General features: G+C 46.7%; 1 protein-coding gene across 1 annotated transcript; it reads left to right on the forward strand.

The window, feature by feature from the left end:
- On the forward strand, positions 1-11,896 carry LOC119181127 (uncharacterized). Its single transcript, XM_037432310.2, has 6 exons — positions 1-329; positions 6,645-6,697; positions 7,559-7,654; positions 8,554-8,601; positions 11,308-11,361; positions 11,684-11,896. The coding sequence occupies exons 1-6, from the start codon at positions 176-178 to the stop codon at positions 11,840-11,842; spliced, it is 564 nt and encodes a 187-aa protein (XP_037288207.2). The 5' UTR covers positions 1-175; the 3' UTR covers positions 11,843-11,896.
- Positions 11,897-24,335: the final 12,439 nt, after the last annotated feature.

Genomic DNA, 24,335 nt, shown 5'->3' on the forward strand with positions numbered 1-24,335 from the left:
TAACGGACACCCAGCACGGCCTTTCCCGTCATCCACCGCGGCTGGGCTGCTCGTGCTGGTCCGCGAGACAACGAGCAAAGACGCGCGGCAGCACTTCGCGACTGCTGCCCACAAGGCGAAGAGCCACTCACGGCGCAGTCTGGCATACACACCACACGGACTGTACAGCAGGGGAATGGACATGCGAAAGAGCTATGACAGGCGACCGGCGTACGCTACGGCGTCTTCGTGGACTTTCTGGACTTGTGCCCTGGTCATGATGGTCGCCGGCATAGCGGCTGCCACCGCACGTGCGCAAGACAGAGACGTTCCACCGTCCTGCACTTGGCGTGAGTACACTATACTGCAGAAGTCTTCAACTGATCTAAGCTAGTGGGCCACAGTCGTGCATGATAATTAGCATCCTGATGACCCGGTATGGTGACGAAGCTTAGAGCAAGGTGGAAAGGGGTCTGTTCGAACTAAATGTAAACTTACGTTGCTGTTTTACAGAACATTTTTCCGTATCTCATATACGTATGGGTCATTTCTGAAGAGAATTTGACGACGTGTTTCGAGAAACATATCGATACTGGCCTCGAGAATTACTTAAACCAGGAGATATGTACGGACATTCTGAAGTAGAGGGATTTTTGTTCAACGCTTGTTTCGATGCACGGTGATCGGATGGAGCGCGTCACGAAAAAAAAAAAGTATGCTTAAGACTGGACTTGTCAGTGCGGGACATAAACCCGCCTATTACGAAAAAAAAAAAAAAACAGTGTGATGAAGACGGACATTTGCGAGGCACGCCGCTAGCTGAGAGTCCGCGGGTCACGTGGTTAAGACCTGTGCCAGGCGCGTGTCATGGGGAAGTGCTAAGCACAGAGCATGCGGCACAACGCTCTTACAGGAACAGTGCTGCGAAGTGTACGAGGCATCCAGTTAAAAACCTCCGAATGTGCGCTAACTTCCCTAAAGGTATCTGCCAATAACAGGAGTAATTGTGTCATACTCAAAAATCTGGCAGCGCAAACTGATGGGACGCAAAAAAAAGGGGGGGGGGGGAGACAAACGAGCTTAGACTGAAACTTTGTTTACTCACCGAAAATCCTTTATACCGGAAACACACGAAGGTAAAAACGAAAATACAAAAGGGAAGGCTCCATCCTATAGCCCGCCTTTTAACCTTTCAGTAACTGAGTACTTGGGGAAGGCCATAAAAATAATCGGGTCATATTTGGGACCAAAGTTTAGAGCTTAGGCACAGTTTATTCCTAACGTGTATGGTTCATTGGCGCAATGTTCATTTCAGCTCGTACATACTACGCTACTACAAGTTTGAAAGAAAAAAAAAACGTAGCAGTTGATGCATTGCGACGGAGACAAAATACTATACTTGCCCCGCCGTGTTGGTCTAGTGGTTAACGTATACTCGGTTGCTGACCCACAGGTCGCAGGATCGAATCCCAGATGTGGCGGCTGCATTTCCGAAGGAGACGGAAATGCTGTAGGCCCGTGTGCTCAGATTTGGGTGCACGTTAAAGAACCCCAGGTAGTCGAAATTTCCGGAGCCCTCCACTACGGCGTCTCTCGATCGTTCTCATATCATATATTACATCATATATATCCATTACCTCTTTATTTCGGACTAGCCTTCGACTTTCTATAGCAGTTAAGAGCAGACATCCCCGCACTCTCGTTGTTTTTATTTCAAACGAAATATGGAAGTGTTTGTGTTGAAAAACAAATGCGCATGTGTTTAGAGGTTCGCGTAGTTCACGTTCAAGAATCCCCAGCAGTTGGTGAAAATATTCTTTTATCCATAAGCGCGGCTTGTTCGTCTATCTTATTGCTGTGGCATTGTGGCAGGAAGGCTTGAATAATGCACGATAGTGCGGGATATGTTCCGTTCTGTTGAAATGTATGAAACGTATTCCTTGCTGATAATATTACTGCCAATGTTCGAACTTTTTTCCCCTTTTATGGTTAGTCAATTACGAAAAAAAAAATCTTCCCTGCGTGCTCATTCTCACTGTACAAAAACAAACAAAATAAAATTACCTCACGACGGGTACCTGCATTAAAAACATTTCCGACAGGAGTCACGTAACGAGTCAGATGAGAAAGATAATTAAAGATAATTAGATATAAAGCAAAAGGCGGGCACATGATATACAGGTACGCGCGCGACATGTGTAAGACAGCTACAAAAGGTGACACATATGTCGCATATACGCCTATTTATGGCTGGCGCTCGCCTAACACGTTTGTGCGACATAGTACGCGTGCCTGGGTTAATTAAAGAAAGCTTCCTTCCGAGGCAATAAACGGGTCTTAACTTCATTCGAGTTCTGTTGCCATTCGGCATCTGATCCGAGTACACACTCATTCCGCCCTTACTTTATAAAAAAAATAATAAACTGGACATTTGAGATTAAATACCTAAACAATTCTATGTGTTATCGCGGTCGACATCGACTCACCTTCCTCCTATTATTTCCCGTTCTGGTCATAATACTGTTCTGCAAAACTGAATCTGCCCAGTATGTATGTGTACATACATACATACATACATACATACATACATACATACATACATACATACATACATACATACATACATACATACATACATACATACATACATACATACAAACAAACAAACAAACAAACAAACAAACAAACAAACGTACGTACGTACATACGTACGTACATACATACATACATACATACATACATACATACATACATACATACATACATACATACATACATACATACATACATACATACATACATACATACATACATACATACATACATACATACATACATACATACATACATACATACATACATACATACATACATACATACATACATACATACATACATACATACATACATACATACATACATCACTCTAAAAAGTTTTGCGGATCAACTGCGCAGCTATCCCGGAAAGGGCTCTTTGCTCCTCTAAAAGACGAAATGTGCGCAAAAGATTGCACACAACACGGCAAGGAGGGGCACTCTCTTCCTTGTGGAGTAAAACGCCCGTTTTTCGGAGTAACTGCAGCAATGGTGGCGTCGTGTGCAAATGACTCATCGATGCCGTAGCGTGGTGTGGTGCAGTGCTTAGTGTACGCGCATGATGACTGAGTGGTCGGGAGTTCCCATCCCGTGTGTTTGCTGCAAATTTTCCGAAATTTACTTCTGAATGTGTTGCTTGCACATCGATTGTACATATAATGAAATGCCTGCAAGCTCTTCGAAAGGCTGGTTAAGTCAACCCCACTGTTGCTTCTATGAGGAGTAACCGCGAAAGCGCGGTTACTTCTTCACGGTTACTCCCAAAATGGTGCAATTGGTGCGGCAGGTTAGTCACTCCTCTAAAGAAGCAAGCTCGATACCCCTATTCCTCCTTTACTTTTTAGAGTGTATGTTTATAGTTCCATGAAAATCCTTTCTTCTTTGCTACAATAGCTGGCTACACTTATCAGTTACATCAGCGATGGACTTGATTGCAATGTCAAATTAGGTCGGTATAACGCTCCCATTTTAAGACCTACCTATCTGCTCTCCTTCCTTAACTCCGTAATCATGAGTTGCAATTCGTCCCCTGAGTTACTCAGCAACGCGGTGTCATCGGCGAAGCGCAGGTTACTAAGGTACTGCCCATTAACTCTTATTCCTAACTGTTCCCATTCTAGGCATCTGAAAACTTCCTGTAAGCATGGGGTTAAATAGCATTGAGGATATTGGATCCCCCTGCCTTACACCCTTCTTGATTGGTAATCTGTTGCTTTCTTTATGAAGCACTATGGTAGCAGTTGATTCCCTGTAGATTTCTTCCAGGTTTGTGGGTGTCAAATGGCAGCAGCAAGCACAGGACCGAGTTGACTGGCGGAACATCGGATAGGTCTTTGTCCTGCAAAGGACGTAGTCAGGCTGATGATGTCGTTGTTGATGACGATGACGATGATGAACTTCCCCATTTGAAGGCCGCCGTTGTACACACAAGCTTTTAACCCATGCACCCATCTACCCCTTCTATTTATTCAATTGTAAAAATTGATGAGATTTCGCGCCCCAGAACAACGATGATTACGAGGGAAGCCAAAATGAAAAGACTACAAAAACTTCGACCACTTGAAGTTCTTAACATAAGCACGCAGGCCTCCACATCACCTCGCCTTCATCTAAATGCGGCCGCCGCTGCCGGGATTCGATCCCGCGACCAACGGGTCAGCATTCGGGCACCAAAACACCAGAGCAGCCCGAAGTGTTCGTTCACTCTTGAAAAAATATAATAATGATAAAACTTCGGTCATGAGTCGGTGGATGAATTCCAGAAATATTACTTGCGCCCTCGTTACACGCAACCTAAACCGCGGTTAACGAGGCCGCGTTTAGTTGTAACCGAGGTTCGCGTTATGTTACATGGTAGGCGAAACCGCGGTTTAGTCGATAACCGAGGTTCTTGTATACCGAGCCTGGCGACCTCGGTTTGGAGGTTTACCGAGGTAGGATGGGCTGCCTACCGAGGTAGGATGGGCTGCCGCCTTAACCGAAGACGCTTTTGCGCTGTGTATAGCATCGGTGAAGCGTGGTTGGCGCTATAACCACGTTTCAATGTGGTTAGTGCCAACCACGGTTCAATTACGACCAACCACTGATAACCATGGCTGGTCGTAATCGCGGTCAGCTTGCCTGCGTGTAACAAAGGTATTAATTAATCAACAGGTATACATACTATAGTGTGTTGTGCTGATCGAACATCAAACAAGGGAGTCCCAGTCAGCGAGGAGGCCATTATATGCCAGCACGGCCCGGACAGAGTATATTCTTGCGTGTGACGTAAAGCGCTGCTTACCGTTTGGCTCTGTACCCGCCCTTCCAGCCCTCCAAGCCGATTCCTCTCTCGCCACGAGCGCACACTGCGGCTGGCTTGGGAGCACAAATCACGCTCCGTTAATGAGATATCCGCAAACGACAACTGCTGTGCCGATGCTTAGGACGCTCGGCATGCGATGCGCAGGCGATCGATTGCACAATCGCAAGCGGAGCGCCTCACGCAGGCACGATCATCTCACGTCTTTCGCGCACATGCATGCAACCATTCCCATAATACAGAATGGAAGCGGGCAGTGGTTCTCCAAGGTGGTCGGATTTCAGCGGGACCACAACAGATATATGGCTCGTATCGAGTTCCTATATAGAAAGATGGCCGCTTTTCCTGTTTTATGGAAGACAGTGCTGCTTGCGGTCATAGCGACAGCGATGAAACGATAGAGCACGTTCTTTGTCACTGCCCTCGTTACAGCGTGCAAAGACGGCTACTGGCTGCTGCGTTAGCTCGCCTTGATGACAGACGCTTGTCAGAACAGTCAGTGCTTGAAAGGCGACATAATCTGTCTTCGCACAGAAAATGAGTGAAGGCCTTATTGAACGTTTTGCGTGGTAGTGGCCTATTGAATAGGTTATAGCACCCCAGATCACTATTTTTCTTTTCTCTTTCGCACGTCTATTTCGCTCTTCGCTTTCTCTTCTATCTTTATTCCCCATTCTCCCTTCCCTTAGTGCAAGGTAGCAAACCGGATGCTCTGATTTCTGGTTAACCTCCCTGCCTTTCCCTCATTTTATTCTCTCTCTCTTTATTTCCTGTTTTGACATGTTTGGTGAAGAGGACGCGGTCTATGAGTCAGTCGGCATGTGCGCGTCAGTCAAGAAGCATTGGCGACCGTAAAAAAAAAAGGGGGGGGGGGGGGGCTCGTTTCTAAGAGAGGGGGTGAGGCGAAAAGTCCGTCTTATACTTTGACTCAATTAGGGGAAGGGGTGCTTTAAACCTCCACCCCCCCCCCCCCCCCCCACATCCCTATCCCCTCTGATGGTGAACTCTGCGTTCGCCTTGTGGTTATGATGCTTTTACTGCTAACTAGATGGTCACGCGATCGGATACCGGACTCAGCAGCCGTATTCTGTTGTAGGCAACACGATTAAGGTCCGTGTAGTATAAAGGGCGCGTTAAAACGATTAAGGTCCGTGTAGTATAAAGGGCGCGTTAGATTCTCAGGGGGTCTAAACTTTCAGGGCCTTCTACAACGGCGACTCTCAATCATATCGCATGATCGGGACGCAAAATCCCAACGGTTCTTATTATACTGTAAATAGAAGGTGAAGATACGCAGTACTGACGCATCTTGGCAGTCGACTTCGGTGAATTGTATACTATAGTGACAGGAAACGCAGCCCGGCGGCGCGCACGCGCGACTTGGGCCCTTCGGAGCAACGTGAGGTGCGTTGAAGTGCGCTGGATCAAAGCCTCCTTTACTGTATAAAACAGAGGAGGCGCTGGCTGGGTTGTAAGTGGTATAGTTGTGGATACTGAGTAGCAACCTCAGTCAGATGAAGACCTCAACAAGTGCTATAGAAACAGCGAGAGAGACGTGCCTCATATTTTAACACGGAAGCATGCGATCCAACGTCCAACCAAGGTCATTAAGAACTAGCGATTGATTTCACAAAAATATGCCAAAAAGACTACGAGATCAGCAATAGTGGATACATGTTTTTGGTTACCTGTGACAATATGATACCGACAATCCTGCCAGAGAGTCGAATGCTAAAAATGTGTACATCGCCTTGATTTTGCGACGCAGTGAACGCCGTCCTCGAGGGGTGCTCCGACGACAGCTTCGAGTTCAAAGACATCGTAAGTGGTGGTACCTATGCACGAGTGTTCTCTGCACGAGTAATCAGGACGTGTCTCCGTATACAAGCATGTCGAGTGTTCATTATTATGAAAGGGAACACGCGAGGACGTGGTCATGCGCTCTGACGCGGCTGCCTACAGCACCATAGACCGACAGATAAAGAAATTCAAGCGCCTTCGCTTTTGGCGTCATCTATTTCCAAACAAAATACCGAGCCAAGGAAGTTGGAGGGTGGTGGTAAGGACATTTATTTAACACAAAGAAAATGAAGCTATGCAGCGACCGCCTCATAACAGGACGGCACCCACAACCATCGTCGTCAGCAGGATTGGGGTGCAAACCGCTGTTGCATCGCTGCTTAGGGAAAGCTTTGGTCTAGCTTGGGTGAGGGCAACTGCTGTTGTGACTGGAAATGGGAGGGGGAAGTGCCCCTTTTGCACCCGCCCTGCTGACGCCCATGCGGGCCACGACTAGTAGGTGGTGTCCCCTAGAGTACGGTACCTCATTAGCGTCGGCTGCTGCCTGGGCTTGTACGTCGACCCAAAGCTTTTGGGGCCTGAAGGTCCGAACAGCCAAGCAGGGTCGACACCCACAGCTCCCGGGTAGGGTTCGCGATAGAGAGTACAGCAGGGTTGCATGGTCAGGCCCGCACCATGTGGCAGATGTCCGAAGACTTGGTGCTGCTAGATTGCGCTCCCGATCTCGTCTGGCAAAGGACGAAGCCGCCAAAAGAGGACGCGCTTTCATTCATCTGTCGGCGGACAGTGCTGTAGGCAGCTGCGCCAGAGCGCCGGCCATGCGCTCGCGTGTTCCCTTTCATAAAAAAAGGACACCGTACAAGTAACGTGCCCTTTTCGCAGGCAGGATGGGAACTGCTGAAACGGGAGTACTTCGCCTGCCTCTATTCACGGATCATACAGGCGGACTCGCGCACCACCTGCCAGGACGACGCCCTGGTGAGTGCGTGGCTTGACATCACATAAATTAGACCATATATAGAACCCATGGGCAGATGCGTTTTAATTGAACGAAGGACCACGTGGCACCCGTCTTTGGAACTATGCCACCCCTGGTTTGGAGTCGAGCGCACGCGTCCACGTCGCCAGCCGCGGTACATCATACGATGCGTGTGTGTTAAATCCAACAAGGCGGATCCCACGATCTCTTGTAACCGCATGTATGCGTTTCTAAAAACTGTGATAGACACAAGATCTCTACGAAAAAGGAAGAGAAGTGATACTTGAGTGCTCATTCAAACCCTGCAATAATACACGCCTCTAAATGTCACCGAAAGGTTGCTCATTGGCAGATACAAAAAGAGAATAAACCTCTTCAAATCAGTTTTCAGAGAGGGTTAGATAACTTTTGTGTGTGGTTTTACTGGCGTTTATCACGTAAATTCTGACGTCCACACTGCTGTTAAATATGTTTCGCTAAAAATTTCTAAATTGGAGAAGTCGACCATACGTATAGGGCGTACTACACTGAACAGCTGCAGGTCTCATGCTAAGCAACGGACGTAAAGTGGTGGTCAAAAGTTCCCACACGCTATGGGTTAGCGACGTGGGAACTTTTCAAATGTGCCGGCTACGACGAGGCCCGGCGAAAAGGAGAGGTTGTCCTCCTCTCCTAACCGGTTCTCTCCTCCCTCGCCTACTCAGCTCCCTCACCACGTGGAAAGGGAAGGGTGAGAAGAGCGAAGAAAAAAGAATAAAGAAGTCTGTCGAGAGTTGGGACAGGGTGCCTAGAAGGGTGGACTTTTGCCGTCCGGTAGTTTTTCTTTACCGCTCGTACTCGCGTCCCAACCTGCACGTACGTGATAACCACCACACCTTTATCTTGAAATTTATTGCAGCTGAGTCAAGTGGAGGACTGCAGGGTGGACGCCTACCTGAAATTGAGGGTGAGCTCGCTTCAGACGTCACTACTGCATAAGTTTTGTGGTTATGTCAAAGCACGAGCTGGCTTGTAGTAGCTTCGCTGAAGTTTAGTTCAGTATCAAAGTGTAAAATTGTGACTGTAGTTCAGTTTGCGACAGGCCGGTGATTCGGAGTAGTTGTCCAAACAAACTGAAATGCGCTAGGACGCAAAAGAAAAAAAAAGGAGACGAGAAAATTCCACCGTGCTACGGGATTCCGCCATTGGCGAACCGCGATTGGTCCGGAGGGCTGCTGCGACTTCGTCGATTGGCTTAAAATTCCGCCGTTATGAAATTCGACAGTATGGGAAAATTCTAATGCTCAGAACAGCATGCAGGCTTGATACGAAAGAAGCCGAAAACGACGAGGCTTTCGGACTCCCGTAGGCTCTTCGCAGGAGATGTCACCGATTGCGGCGAAGCTTGGCCTGAGCCTCATTAACTTTCTGGTCATTACAGGAGTTTTAAGTATCGTTTAAAAGGTGACAAGAATGATGAGGCGACTCGCTAAGATTAATTTTTAAAAAATATCTATTTTGGGGAAAAACTGAACAATAAAACGCGAGCATTTATAGCGTCCCCATTATTTACTCAATTAATTAATATCTGGTGTTAAACGTCCCAAAACTACGATATGGTTATGAGGGACGCCGTGTTGTAGAGCTCCGGAAATTTACCATGTATATACACGGGCGGGCTCCTACCATTTCGCCTCCACCGATATGCGACCGCCGTGGCCAATACCGAACCCGCGACCTTCAGGTTAACGGCCGACCACCCTATCCACTAAACCACCGAGGCGGACCATTGGCGTCCCCAGGTGCGAGAGAAGGCAAAGCATATGGGGGTTTAATTGAGCGCACACGCCATTTCCTTCTCCGCACCAACAGATCTCGTTCATTTGACACTCGTTAATTCGGAAAGTCGGATAGTTCGGAAGCGTTTCCCTGTGCTGGTCAGTACAAAAAAAAATGTTGAAAGACCATTTTTGTCCACGGTTCGGTTCATTCGCACGATTCTCCAAGCGCGCCGAGAACGAAGCGCAGCAAATATGCGACTTTAAAAGTACACAGAAGAGCAATGCGATTTTTATAGTCTATTCGTAAAATACAGTGTCACAATCCCGAGAACACCAATTTTGTCGCTACACGACGCTTTGTAAGCGAGAAAACGCACGAAAACAAAATGCGCGAGGAGACGCCACCTTGATATTTCCGCACCACACACCGTGACGTCATAGATTTTGAAGGCGGCTACTGGGTACTAACACGGAGGAAGAAAGGAGGGAGCATTACGCCACACGAGTGAAGCTCGCCTTGTCGGCCCAACACGTGATCAACACGTCAGAGCCTGCGGTAGCTTTTAGTACTTTCGGTCCTGTTCCGTAACATCACATCACATCACTTTATTTCCTTAAAGACCCCACAGGGGGGGGGGGGGGTTACATAAGGGGTGGGTTGTACAACAAAAATACAAAAGCCACAGGTTAACATTGCAGATGCATTGACACACTTTGAATAAAACGTGATGGACAGGTGATTGAAACAACATCGTGGGGAAGGTCATTCCATTCTTTGGCAACGCGGCAGAGAAATGGTGCAGAAAATGTTGAGGTGCCAGATCGGGGTCGGAAGACTTGAAGTGGATGGCCAGTGCGGGGAGAAATGCGTGCGGCGGGAGCGATGTAACAGTGGCTAGAATAGCCACTGTAACGAATAGAATAGCCACTATAGCCACTTTAGTTCCGGAGTCGCTCGCTGGATTCCGTGCCGACCGGTTGTGCCCTCGCGATCTCCGACGTCAGCGTAGCTCTGGCCGACTGGGCTCGCCCTGCGTCATCTCCTGACGCCGACCTCCGACGATAGTGTAGCTGTGACCGACTGGACTTGCTCTACGCCACCTCCTGACGCCGACAAGAGCTCTCGCAAGTGGTGCCCCGTCCTCAGACTCCTGTGACCGTTTTTCCGTCTTTCCTATCTCTCCTATCCCCTCAATATGTCGTCGCGCTCTCTGGCTTACCACCTCACGCCTCGTTCTCTCTCTCTACACCTTTATTCCTACCCTTTTAGTCCCTCCTCACCCTCATCCCTTGTGAGCTACTGTTGGAGTGTCGCTCGCTGAAGCAGACAGTTACGGGGCTCACTTTTTTCTTCCTTTCTCTCTTAAGAACCACTTAGCTTTCCGTCTTCGAAACACCTGCGTGAGCCGGCCAGTCTGCGCCGAACCAGTGCATTTCAATTAAAAGCTACCGGGCGTCGTACTCCAATGTATCGACAAGTCTCGTTTATTGCGTGATCTTACGGCAAAAGGTCACGTGTTGGGCCGACTTTGATGGCTTCAAGACGGGTTGGCTTGCCAAGGCTGGGTGCGTGAGGTCATGCTCCCTCCTGTGTTTTTTCTTCCTCCATGGGTACTAAGCATCTTTTATTCACTAAAAATGAAGTGCATTGTCATCTGAGGGTGCCATAGACCTCTAGTCATGCGATGTTTAAAAAAATTTCATCAATCGGTCGCCAATACGATCGTCTGTCGTTTTAGAAATACACGAGTGGAACAAACCCTGACATTAGGGATCAAAAGTAATAATAATAATGCCATACAATTTGTAGCATTCCACAAGTACGCAGTTATGCACAAGCCAATCACGCAAACAAAACTTTCTTCAATGAGCATTTTCTGTTCATTTTCCAGCCTGAAGTCAAGCTGAGAACTCCACCGTTTGACAACTCTATCTACCTTTTCAAGGTACGAATCGTCATTCTACATTCCGTATAACACTGTCATGTCTCGGTGTGTTTTTTGACATTACTGCAAGATGGCATCCATATATCACCCAGCGCCTATCATCTTTGAAGGTCATTTGCATTGAAGCCTGCAGATACTTAACCATTTTTTTTTTCTCGGGGGGTGGGGGGCGTATCCACGTGGGAGGGGGTATGCGCGCTATGTGCGCGAGTCGACCTGCATAAGGAGCTATAACAGTGACTATAACAATGAGCTATAGCAAACGAACCAATTCGCACGAAAACAAAAGTAAATAATCTATTTCTGTTTCTTTGCACGACAGAACTGCATGGCGAACACGCTGGGCAAGTTCAGGGAAGCCGGCATGACCGCCCTGCGCGGGTTCCGGGTGGGACAGGACAGCGGACCGCCGTTGGCACAACAATTACAACAATTGAATGTAAAGCCCAACATCAGCGTCGAGTACACGCAGGTTGTGTAAACACGGCAGCCACGATCCAACTGCCAATAAAGAAAAAAAAGTAAAAAGAACAAACGAGAGCATCCCCGAAATGATCAGAGCTGCCAGTGCCTACAGTAGAGACATGTTCTACCAATTCAATACAGCAATGAGTAGTAGTCAAACAAGGAATGTTGCTGCAGCTAACACATCAATAAGAACCTGTCCGCATCAAAGCAATGCTGCCATGACTAAGGCAACTCACTCTGAAGAAACATTGAAGCAAAAATATTGTCTGAATGTCGTCACCTTAAGCCTTCATCGTTTGATAAAATTATGTCTTGCTTTCAACTTTTTATAATGCGACGTGAACAATCTCTCCACTCTAGTGGTCATATTTTCAAAGTCTTATGTCAAAGTCTTATGGTTTCGCACGATTACCCAGCTACTAAACTGCATTATATAACATTATCTTGCTTTCCTTCAATTTCACCCACAATTAGGGCTAAACATTTAGGGTTAAAGCTCCAATTAAACATGTGGCTTGATGAACCCCCCGTTCCACTTGTGTGAGCTGATTAAGATCATGCTCGATAACACTAATGCGTTGCATTAAATTGGGCACACCCTCACAGACTTTCCTATGTAAAAACCGTAGAACCGCTGTCTTTGTTTCCTGTCTTTTTTATTTGTAGTCTTTTTTTTTACTTATGAGTTGCAATAGTAGTGATAAGCCTTCTGGAAGACTATGTCACCCAAACTGTCATTCCAGTGCTTTTGGTATAGTATATATAGAGAACACTTGAGCCAAACAAAGTGCAGCAGGCGACCTGGAATGAAAAATTAATTATCATAGTCGACAAGAATTTGATCCCTCTTCTTTCTAGAAATTATCAAATGACCGCGGCCCAAATTGAAGACCATTGGCTGATTCGAGCATCGTGAACTGCATAGTTACCGTGGCCGCCGCGGGAGGCCACCACGTGCCTGCTATCACACAAAAAACAAGCACGGCACCAACACCGATACCACTAGCATCTGTATGCAGTTCCGTGAGTGCCTGCGGGCCGAAATGCCGCAAGAGGGGCCCGGAAGTAAACAAATACTTCAGATCCTCGAAAGCAGCCTCACACTCAATGGTGCATCGAAATGGGGCGTTTTTGTGGAGCAACTGTGTTAGAGAATGAGCAAGCTGGGTGATGTCTTTGATAAACCAGCAAAAATAAGAACACAGGTCCACGAAGCTACCGAGATCCTTCACAAACGTTGCTTGCTTGAAGTCTCGGACAGCATTGATCTTTTGCAGGTCTGGCCATATACCGTCCCTGTCGACTAGGTATCCGAGCAAAAGGGCTTGACGCTCACTAAAATGACACTTCTTTGCGTTTAAAATGAGACCAGCTCGTTTGACGCACTCTAGAACAACGCTAAGCCGATGGTTGTGCTCGTGGAATGTCTTGCTGAAAATAATTACATCATCGAGATAACACATACATATCTCCCATTTGAGACTGTTGTTGCGAAGCGCGCCTCCGACGACGTTACGAAGGGCGCCTCGAATCTCACCGCTGCAACCGCTGTTTACGAAAGACGGCGACGCCAACACGGTCCCGAAGGCGCCACTGCTTCGAATTCCACCGCGAAGGTCACCAGCCGTTTGGTAGCGTAGGTTTCTCAGCTCGCGACTGCTTCTGCGCAGAGCTGATAGACGAGCGGACAAGACGACGGTGAGTTAAACAAGGTTTATGTACAGCATATATACAGAGGCGTTACAAATACGGCACTGGGGCCGACAGCTTAGAGACCCGAAGAGCCGAGCTCTCCTCTCTAACACATAGGTCTGCTCTCAAATGGGTCTGCTAACACACAGCTCAACTCTCTATCACATAGCTCTCTTCTCTGACACACATGTCTGCTCTCCAACAGGTCTGCTGCTAACACATAGGACTGCTGCTCGCGACGCGCCGCAGGGCTTCTTTTATATGCACCGGGTCCAACCCAAATGTCCAACCAGAAGCGCCGCTGGTCGTGAGGTCAGACTCCTCCAATGGGGTCGCCGCTGGGCCGCGTCATTCTTTCTCGTCGAATCTGGAGAGGCTGCGCTGCAGGTGGCTGCACCCAAGGACGAGTGACGTCGCAAGCATTGCGTCAGACAGGAAGGCGCCGGTTGTTTACTTGACGGGTTCGCGGGCTGAGCTGACTCACTGCACGTGCGCGCCAGAAAGGCGCCGTCGCGTGTTGACGCCGTTGAGTTGTTCATCGCGTCAGGCGGGCTCGCGTGCTGGCCTTGACACAGATTTCCTTTTTCCGAGGCATGGACGTTCGCTGCGGACTCGCAGGCATAACACTGTGAAGGATGGAGTCTGTGAATCGCTCGAAGGTAGCTGGGGCATTACATAAGCCAAACGGCATAATGTTAAATTCAAATAACCCATCAGGCGTGACAAAAGCGGTCTTCTCTCTGTCAGACGGATGCAATGGTATTCGCCAGTATCCAGACCTTAGGTCGACGAATGAAAGGTATGCAGCTGAGTGCAGGCAATCAACAGCATCATCGATGCGTGGTAGCGGATACACATTTCTTTGTGACGGCGTTGAGACAACGGTAGTCGACACAAAATCGCCAAGGGTTGTCTTTCTTTTTGGCCAATATAACAGGGACTACTTGACTCTTGAATAACGCATTTCTACAGCATGTTGTTGACCCGATCGGCGATCACTTTCCTCTCTGACGGGGATACGCGATAAGGTTTCTGGCGTATCAGTGTAGCATCTCCCGTGTTGATGCTGTGGTGCATACGGGATTTGGTCAGCATGGAACAACGCTTGTCTTGAGCGAAATCAAAGACTCCCGCGTAGCGTGTAAGCACCTCCTCGAGGACATGCTGCTCGGAAGAAGGCAATGACTTATTGATCATGCGTTTCATATCGGCTGAGTAGTTGTGCGCAGTCTGACTGATGGCTGGAGACTCTGTGACTATTCTGACGTCAACTGTGGCCCGCTCCTCAAACAAGCATGTCCGTCAATAGATGTAAGAACAGACCGAGGGACCAGCACATTTTTCTTGATGGCGTTTGTATGATCGCGCTCGACAAGTCCAGTGCAGGGTCCTGAGCGGACGTGAGAAGAGCATACGGGTACAAACATTGCTGTCCGACCAGAGATCGTCACATCTTCAGACAACGAAAGCGCATCGATGGGGAGAGTCGGAAAATCGTCAACTATGGCAGCGGGCAACGTACTTTGCAGAAGAATCTCTCCAGTTCCACAGTCAAGCATAGCGCCGCATTCATGAAGGAGGTCCATCCCTAAAATGACGTCATGAGTTGCGCAAGCCAGTACAGTGAATTAAACTCGAAAATTTTGTCCACTGATCGTGAGTTCCTATTTTGTGTGATTACACTACTTTGGGAGCGATTGAAGCAGAAACATTGCCAGAATATAGTGTCAAAAAGTTTGAAAAAAATAGCGTTTTCACTCAATTGCACCTTAATTTTCACAATGTAACAGTCCAAGTAATAATATGGCTTACAAATTGCTACAAAGTACAGTTTGTAAGTAAAACATGCAGATTTCAGAAGAGCAGATATCGTTTTAAGAAAAAAAAAATGTTTTCCACCAGAACAGCCACAAGGAAGAACGAAGCTCACCATTTCCTCACCTTTACTGCGTAGTAAGTCAGCGCGAGGTTCCAGCGGGGGCTTTTCGGCTGTGAATAATGCATGTCATACAACTGCTTGTCCCTTATATTAGTAATACTGCTGTATACAATGTCAAGATAGGGCAGCAGTGGTAGTTTTGTGGAACAGTATCTTCATACTTCGACCATTAAAGGGCAGGATATTTCGCCCGCTTCTCAGTCCCAAAGGGTAAAATTAAAATGCAGTTGACGGCCTTCAAGACAGTATGGGGGCGTTGTGTTTGGCTTCTGATAGATATTACACATGCTCTTAGTAGTATATAATGACATAAGTATAGTATACTTTACCTAAGCTGTTTTTATGATGTTTCAGGTATAGTTCAATGTGATATATATATATATATATATATATATATATATATATATATATATATATATATATATATATATATATATATGTGTGTGTGTGTGTGTGTGTGTGTGTGTGTGTGTGTGTGTGTGTGTGTGTGTGTGTGTTGCCCCGCCGCGGTGGTCTAGTGGCTAAGGTACTCGGCTGCTGACCCGCAGGTCGCGGGTTCGATTCCCGGCTGCGGCGGCTGCATTTCCGATGGAGGCGGAAATGTTGTAGGCCCGTGTGCTCAGATTTGGGCGCACGCTAAAGAACCCCAGGTGGTCGAAATTTCCGGAGCCCTCCACTACGGCGTCTCTCATAATCATATGGTGGTTTTGGGACGTTAAACCCCACAAATCAATCAATCATATATATATATATATATATATATATATATATATATATATATATATATATATATATATATATATATATATATATGACGAACCACACGAGAACGGTGTGGTGGAATGGTAGATAAGGAGGAAGACGAAGAAAAATAAATGGTTCATCGTACAGCCATCACGCCTCCTGCGTCACACAAGTCGACAGGATGGAGACCTGCCTGCCCCTTCATCAGTCACTCATCATCGACGCAGTTCCTCAGAAGACGCCCTGACCATACATTGACTACCGAATCATCGCCTAGGAGGACAACGACCAGCACCATGACAGAACCATCGGCTGACCTCGACATCCCCAAGTACACCGGATCAGCGGACGACGGACCCGTGCAGGACTGGTTCAACCTGTTCGAACTCCACGCTACCGCAGCATCTTGGTCGGAACGAGAGATGGTTACGAACTTCAGCGACTACGTCACCGGTGAGGCATTTAAATTTTACCTTATTCACATATTCGAGAACGATGAGTCATGGCAAAAAATCAAAGAGGAGATGATTACCCGTTTTCATGACTATGACCAAGACTTACTCATTGCGAACCATCTAGAGAGAACTGCACACTATCGTCAATTTTCCAAGCAGTCCTCAAGCATTCGAAAGTCCAGCGCGAATGGACAAGTGCCTCAAGACGAAGTGGCACATGCGTTAACTTACAGAAGGCCATGCATACATTGGGGAAAACCCAACCGTCAAGCGCGTCTCCCTTGTACACGAAAGTCGGCATTTCCGAAGTCATCGCTTCAGCATATTACACGAGACGTCGCTGAACCGCCTGATGCCCTGCACTCTTCGTCTCGCATACGGGGTCCACCACCTGGGTTTTCGTCACGTGGTTTTTCAAGCGCTCCTATCGCTCACTATTCGCCTCATAAGAACGCCGCAACCTCGGTAGACGACCTAACGCTTCACGAAAATACACTGTCAAGCCATGCTTTTTCCGGACATGTTCATTCGTCAACGTGCGGTGCACACACACTGGACAGTCGAAGCAAAGCAGAAGGCTACCAGGCGCACGCTACCAGGCGCAAGAACTACTCGCAGTGAACAGCGAAAAAGAAGCCCCTGAAGAGCTTCGTGTCATTTCTACGGCACCGCAGGCTTGCCAAAATCTGCAGTTCAAACCTAGTAATGCCATGTCACCTGTGGTTCCCACATGCAGAGCTCACCAATTCATGAATCGAACAAATTCAGAAGTGCATGACACATCAAACTTCGTACACAGTTGTCTTTCGGAAGCGCCCTTAATGAACCCCGTCACCGAAGCCTCTGAAGAGCATGCTAGCAATGATGACACATTGCCAACTATGCCCGACAAGCAAGACACCAGTTCACCATTCATCAGCTGTCTACAGGACGCGTCAAACACCGAACGAAATGAATGCCCCATTCCGGAACGGGTGCCAATACAGCCATCTCCTGAGCAGCACCAGCAAAGCAAGCAAAACGAAGTTCACAAACTCAGAAAACAACAAGAGAGACTGCAACGAGGGCATCGGCGAACGCCAAATTCAATGGAAGCGCGTTCACCAGTTGAAGAACATCGAAAAATAAGATCTCCAAACCAACAAGACGTCAGGCACTTTCGGACAAAGAAAAGTCGCCAGAAACGCTCCAAGCGCCTGCTATTCCGCCAACCGCAACACCACAGGAAGCGCCGAGACAGACGCGGAAGCACTGCTTTCAAACCGCAAGCACTCAGGCACTCCATCACAGTCTGTCGAGAAGCACGCAAGCAAGAAGCATCGTGATTGCACCATTCACGGCCAAAAATACAACCCCGACGACATCCGAGCTGCCGATGCAACAAGGCGTTTCAACCTTGGTCAGCCCGAACAAGAGTTCTAGCAGTACTGTCAGTATCCACGTGTATCCCGCTCTGTCCGGAACGCAACAGTCAGCCTCGCCCACCAGAGTTGTTATAGAGTTCACCGGACTGAACCCTCGGGCTTGAAGATATAAAGAGACTGTGGAACTCCGTCGGGACGTGATACTGCGAATTTGGACATTGTCTGTTTATTGGCTTCATCAATTTTTTGTAGGTTATAAACGGTGTCATCTTTCTGGGGGAGGGGGAATCGTGTGACGTAAGAAGGCAGGGATGGTTAGGAGAAGTAAAAGTAGATTAACGTAACAAGTGACAGAACTAGTCAGCGTCCACGTAATTCCCCGGTACGAACACCCGTGCGTGAGTGCAAACACTGCGCGATATATGGCTTACCCCGACAGATGCACTGGCATAATGAATGCCCACGACGCGCAAGCATTTCCGCCCTCTCCACCAACCAGGGAAACGAGGAGGGCGACCCAGAGTTCATGTAATTCAGTTTGATGCCCTCATTAACGGGTACCCTGTCAGCGCTACACTTGACACCAGAGCTACGATTACCTGTATCAACGAAGCAGTGCTGAAGGCACTTCACCTGCAAATAATGAGGAATTCATGCATCTCAGTTCAACAAGTCACATCATCTACCAAAACTTTGGGTCGCGTTAATCTAGAGGTACAGATAGGAAAAGTGACAAGAGAAATTCAGGCTCATGTTCTACAAGGCATGAAGAGCAACTTACTTCTTGGCTTGGATAGTGCTTGCCTCTTTAACTTGTCGCTGGACCTTGACACTATGACTCTACGCCAAGGGAAAGACATCCTCCATTCTCGTACACAGAACCAAACCACGGTTAACAAGGGCACGTCTTTGCAAGGTGTTGAAGATTGTGATGTACTACATCTAAATAAAACTCAACAGTTGGCATTGAAGCAGCTTATCCACAAGTACGATGACATTTTTTCCCAAGTCACAGACAGACATTGGGTGCATCAACGGCAAAATGCATCGCATTCATCTCAACAACAATGTTCCCATTCGTAGAGCTCCCTATCGATGCTCAGAAACTGACAGCTTTGAAATGGACAGACAGATCAATGAGCTTCTCACGCAAGGTGTCATACGACTATCTACCTCCCCATATGCTGCGCCAGCACTTCTGGCAGAGAAAAAAAGGGGAAGGACGCACGCGCTTCTGCATCGACTACCGCAAGCTGAACAAATTGACGGTGCCTGATTATCAGCCCATCCCTCGCATCGATGACGTTCTCGATTCTCTGGGGAAATCTACGTACTTCTCAACATTAGACATAACGTCAGGTTACTGGCACGTGAAGATTCACCCTGATGACATTCCGAAAATGGCGTTTGTCACACGTACCGGTCATTACGAGTGGCTCGTCATGCCTTTTGGCCTTCGGAATGCTCCGGCCACCTTCGAACGGGCTGTCAAATTCGTATTGGCAAAACACCGTTTGCAGAACGTCACGAATTACTTCGATGACATTGTTGTCTACTGTGACACGTTTCCAGACCATCTGAGGCATCTGGAGGGCGTTTTGAAAGCTTTCAAAAGCAAAGGCGTCAAGCTGAAATTAAAGAAATGTCAATTCGCTCGAACCTCCATTGAGTACCTGGGACACAAGGTTTCGCATGGCATTGTCACTCCAAAGCAAAGCAACGTGGACGCAATCCTACGGTTTCCTACACCATCACGCACTAAAGAGTTGCAGCGTTTTCTTGGCACTGTCAATGTTTACCGGCGATACATCAACCACTTCAGTCAAATCGCTCACCCACTGACGCGCCTGCTCAGCAAAGACGCCACCTGGAACTGGGATGCGGAGTGTGAACTGGCTTTCACTCAGCTCAAGAAATGCGTGACAGAAGAGCCAGTCCTTAACATCTACGATGCCACGAAGCCTTGTGCGCTATACTGCGATGCATCCAACAGAGGTATCGGCGCCGTCTTGAAGCAGGCTGATGATGAAGGTAGAGAGCACCCAATTGCATACCATTCACGGAAGTTACTAAAACACGAAATTAATTACGCCATCAGAGAACTCGAATGTTTGGCAATTATTGACGCCATCGATAAATGGCACTGCTATCTACACGGGAAACCTTTCACTGTGATCACAGATCACGCAGCGTTGCAATGGCTTAAAAGCATCAAGAATTCCTGAGGCCGACTTTTCCGGTGGTCCCTGAAACTCTCCATGTACGACGTGAACATCAAACACCAAAAGGGCATTGACAACATTGAAGCTGATGCACTATCTCGAAGCCCGGTAGTTCAACTCCTATCTGCTGAGCAACTGCGAGAGCATGACAACGACAAACCACCCGGAAAGCATACCATTGAGAACGGACTGAGTATAGTGACACGCAGGGGAATACAAAAAATCTATGTGCCTTTTGCCCTCCGGTCTTCTCTTCTACAAAAAGCTCATGATGCTTTCGGTCATGTCGGGGTAAAGAAGACGCTGCGGCTTCTCTCTCCACAGTACTATTGGCCCGACATCATCACCGACGTGAGCGAGTACATACGCCACTGCGATACCTGCCAGCGCTGCAAGAAACCGAAGAACAAACGATTTGGTTCCTTGGAGTCTTTGCCACCAGCGGAACAAGCGTTTGATCTTCTGGCCATGGACACTATCGGAGGTTTTGGCAACTACGGCTCATCCAAAAGATTCATTCACTTAGCCGTTGATCATGCCACCCGTTATGTCTGGGCTTTCGCACACAAGAATGAGACTTGCGACGCGTAGATCTCTTGCCTGAAGAGTATCTTCGCTGCTGGAAAGCCGCGGAAGTTCCTTTCCGACCGCGGCACAGGATTCACTGCCAGCAAATTTAAGCAGTTCCTCAAGCACAACAATATTCTTCAGCTTTTAACAAGCTCACAACGCCCGCAGTGTAATGGCCTAAACGAGCGCACTAATTAGAGGATCGTTACTCACCTCCGATGCAAGATGAATGAAGAAAATGAAGAATGAATGAATTGGCGAAAAGGATCCGCGACGCCGCTCGTAAAGCGTCCCTTCATGCGTTCACATAAGCTCTCCCAAGACGCGTCTGTGTCGAAAACCTCGGTGAGAAACCATCGGAAAGCCTCACCTTCAAGGTAATCGGAGAAGTAGCACAGCTTGTCTCGCCCCGTCCATGCTGCGGCCGCAGTCCTCACCTCAAAGAGTCGGAGCCACTTGTCAAAAGGGGACGTCCGTAGATGCTCCCGAGTACTTCGGGATGTTGATGACTTTCTTGGATGTGGCCATGATGAAGGACACGGTAGATCCTGTCGACTTGTGTGACGCTATGATGAATGGGCGACGTGGCCTGGCGCATACCCCATGTTTATTCCATTCTGCACTTCTTCCTCATCTACTTCTCCTAACCATGCCTGCCTTTTTAGGTCACATATATATATATATATATATATATATATATATATATATATATATATATACATACGGAGCATGCCAGTGACGGCAAAAACCAACAGAGAGTATCCATATAATTGCTATCACAATAAAACAAAAAAGGGCTCAAGGTCGTGACGTGCACGTGAATTAACTTTTTTTCGTGCAGTTCCCTCCTTGCTTAGCTTCCAACCAGCGGCGCAGGCCGAAACCAATTTTTTTCGAGGGGGACGAACCACTATTATCTGAAGTGGGGCCTGAACAGGCAGGCGTATCCGAGTGTCATTTTGTGCTATATATATAATGGAACAAAAAAAATCCCAGGTCGGGGGGAGGGTGGGCCTGGGGCCTGTTGTTACCCCCTGGCTACGCCGCTGCTTCCAACATGCTCGTTGGGATGTGAGAGTAGAAAAAGCGATTAGAGCATGCGACATCCCTAACTCCGCTCACACTTGATACACACAAAACTTTCGTGGCGGCTGATTTTTGAGGAAAAGATTCCTTACTGAAGTCATTGTATAGCTACTTGAAAAAGTGCTGCATGGGCCTCCTTAAAGCGAGTGCGTTTTAAAAGTTAGCAGCAGACTGTACTACTAATAAAATGTGCTATATGCTTACAACATATAAACACATGGCATATCATGTGGGTGTGTAGTGATGAACACGTAGAGGAAAACATCACTGTATGTGAAACCAATATTTCTTTTATTTGCTAATGCATGGCTGAATCACTTAAAAACCACATATCAAGTGTTGGTTTAACAATGAACTTAAATGCATCTTGTATTTAAGGATCCGCACCAGATATATGTACTTTTAAATTGGGAATTACCAGTATCATTTACTTTTTTAAAAGCATTTTATATGTATTTTTTTTACTAAAAGAAAGTAAGCACAATGCAAATGAAGTGTGCAACAGTTCAAGAAATAAATGACAGAAGGTAAAAATAAAATGCCTACGTTAGAATAAACATGACACAGCAGCTGTTCATGCATGGGTCCTTGAATTCATGACAGACTGTCTAGTTGTACACATCCGCCAGAAAAATGCAAGTTCTATAAATGCCAAGCCACTCTCAGGTACCATGGCTACAGCAATATGTACTAAACATAAGTGAGAAACCAGGTACCAAAATAATATTTCTCCCTGTCTTATAAGATATCCGCACCTGCCAACTAACACAAGATATGACAGCCACTCCAAGGTACATAAGTAGACACAGTATAAAAGATGAAAAAAAGCATGTTGCTTTGCTATGTCAAGTGGAGGTAAGTTTCAATGGCAGGCATAAATAAGCAATGCTCTATACTAATAGGAGAGAGTTCAATGTCTCAAAAACGCATAGACTATGAGTTTTTTAAAACCTATTAGTATCAGAACAGCATCAATTCAATGCAAACTGATGAACCATACAGATCACAAGGAACACACCAGGGATGTGTTCCATATAATTCTGATAGAGCAAGACCTGCTCACACTACACACAGACAACGGAAGAAGGCATCAAAAATCTTAGTAGAAATTGAAAGTGTCTCACCCTATGCACACAGACTTTCAGAGAAATCGCTCCACGTAGCCTGCCAATGAAATTATACGGAACCACCATGAAATTGGCGGTGAACACTGCTGCACTATCCGTGACTTTGGAATAAAGCCCCAACACTGATCAACGATTGTAAAGCCCAGGGTCACATAGGCATAAAGAACAATATGCCATGTTTCCTTCCATCTCCCTTTTTCTCTGTTTACACAGTAACCTTAATTTAGCATGTATTAACAAGCTTCGAGTCAATAAAAATGTTTGTTAATTTAGACCTCTGTACTGAATCATTTTTGTCAATTTATTACCTTTTGTCTTCTGCATTTGTGAGCAGGCTAAGGTAACCAGTAATCTTCAGTACATCAGCTTATTACAAATTTCCCAATCCAAAAGGAATATTTACCATTATTATTCAAGTAGCTGCTACGCTTTACGAATGTGAAATGGCTTCATGAGTGAATATGACTGCTCACTTCTGCAATAAGGTGCTGTAAACACTATATGATATTGCACAACCTCAAAAGTCGACAACAACCTCGGCATAAGTGCCTTACGAAAGTTGTATGAAAATCACCAGCGGGCTCTTCATAAAGCAAGTAACGAACACTGACCAACTGTATGGCAGTTTAGCTCACTATGTTGCCCGCTGGCAATCCTTCAACTGGCAGTCCTTCAATCTTCCATTTAACTGCCATCACGAAAAAAAAAAGTTCACAACGAGTGATGTCATGCTTTGACACTGTGAATTAAAATGCAATGTGGTCACACAGGTGCACATGGAAACAAACAAGAAACAGAGATGGGTACAAATGTGCGTGATGAGAGAACCGTTGATTTGATGACACCACTACTATACTTTACTAATTTTTCAGTAAAACTTTTATCCTTCCAGCTGGCCGATCGCTGACTACGCTTTTCCTTTCAGATATCGAATAATTAGTACCTATTGAACACGTAATCTTAAATGCGCTTCGTGCATCTGCAGTGCTATCATATAGTAAATGGTAGTGGAACAGGTTGAAAATTTTCAATTATTGTTCTTCACGCCCAGATTAACTATATGCAACGTATTCTGTGCTGCCCTAAATACAAAGTAAATATTTTTGATTTCCACTTAAAGGTGTCTTCCAGCCAAAATATTCCAACACAGAACAAGAAACCTTTCATGTTACAATGCGATAACACAGCTTCAGATGTGACAAAGATATCTTATTTAGATAGCAAGTGTGCACAGCCCCAAAACAACATACAACATATATTGAAACAAATGTCACATTTTGCTGCCCCACAGTTGCATTACAAAACAA

This window comes from Rhipicephalus microplus, chromosome 10 (genome assembly GCF_043290135.1).
Source record: "Rhipicephalus microplus isolate Deutch F79 chromosome 10, USDA_Rmic, whole genome shotgun sequence".
NCBI classification, from domain to species: domain Eukaryota; kingdom Metazoa; phylum Arthropoda; class Arachnida; order Ixodida; family Ixodidae; genus Rhipicephalus; species Rhipicephalus microplus.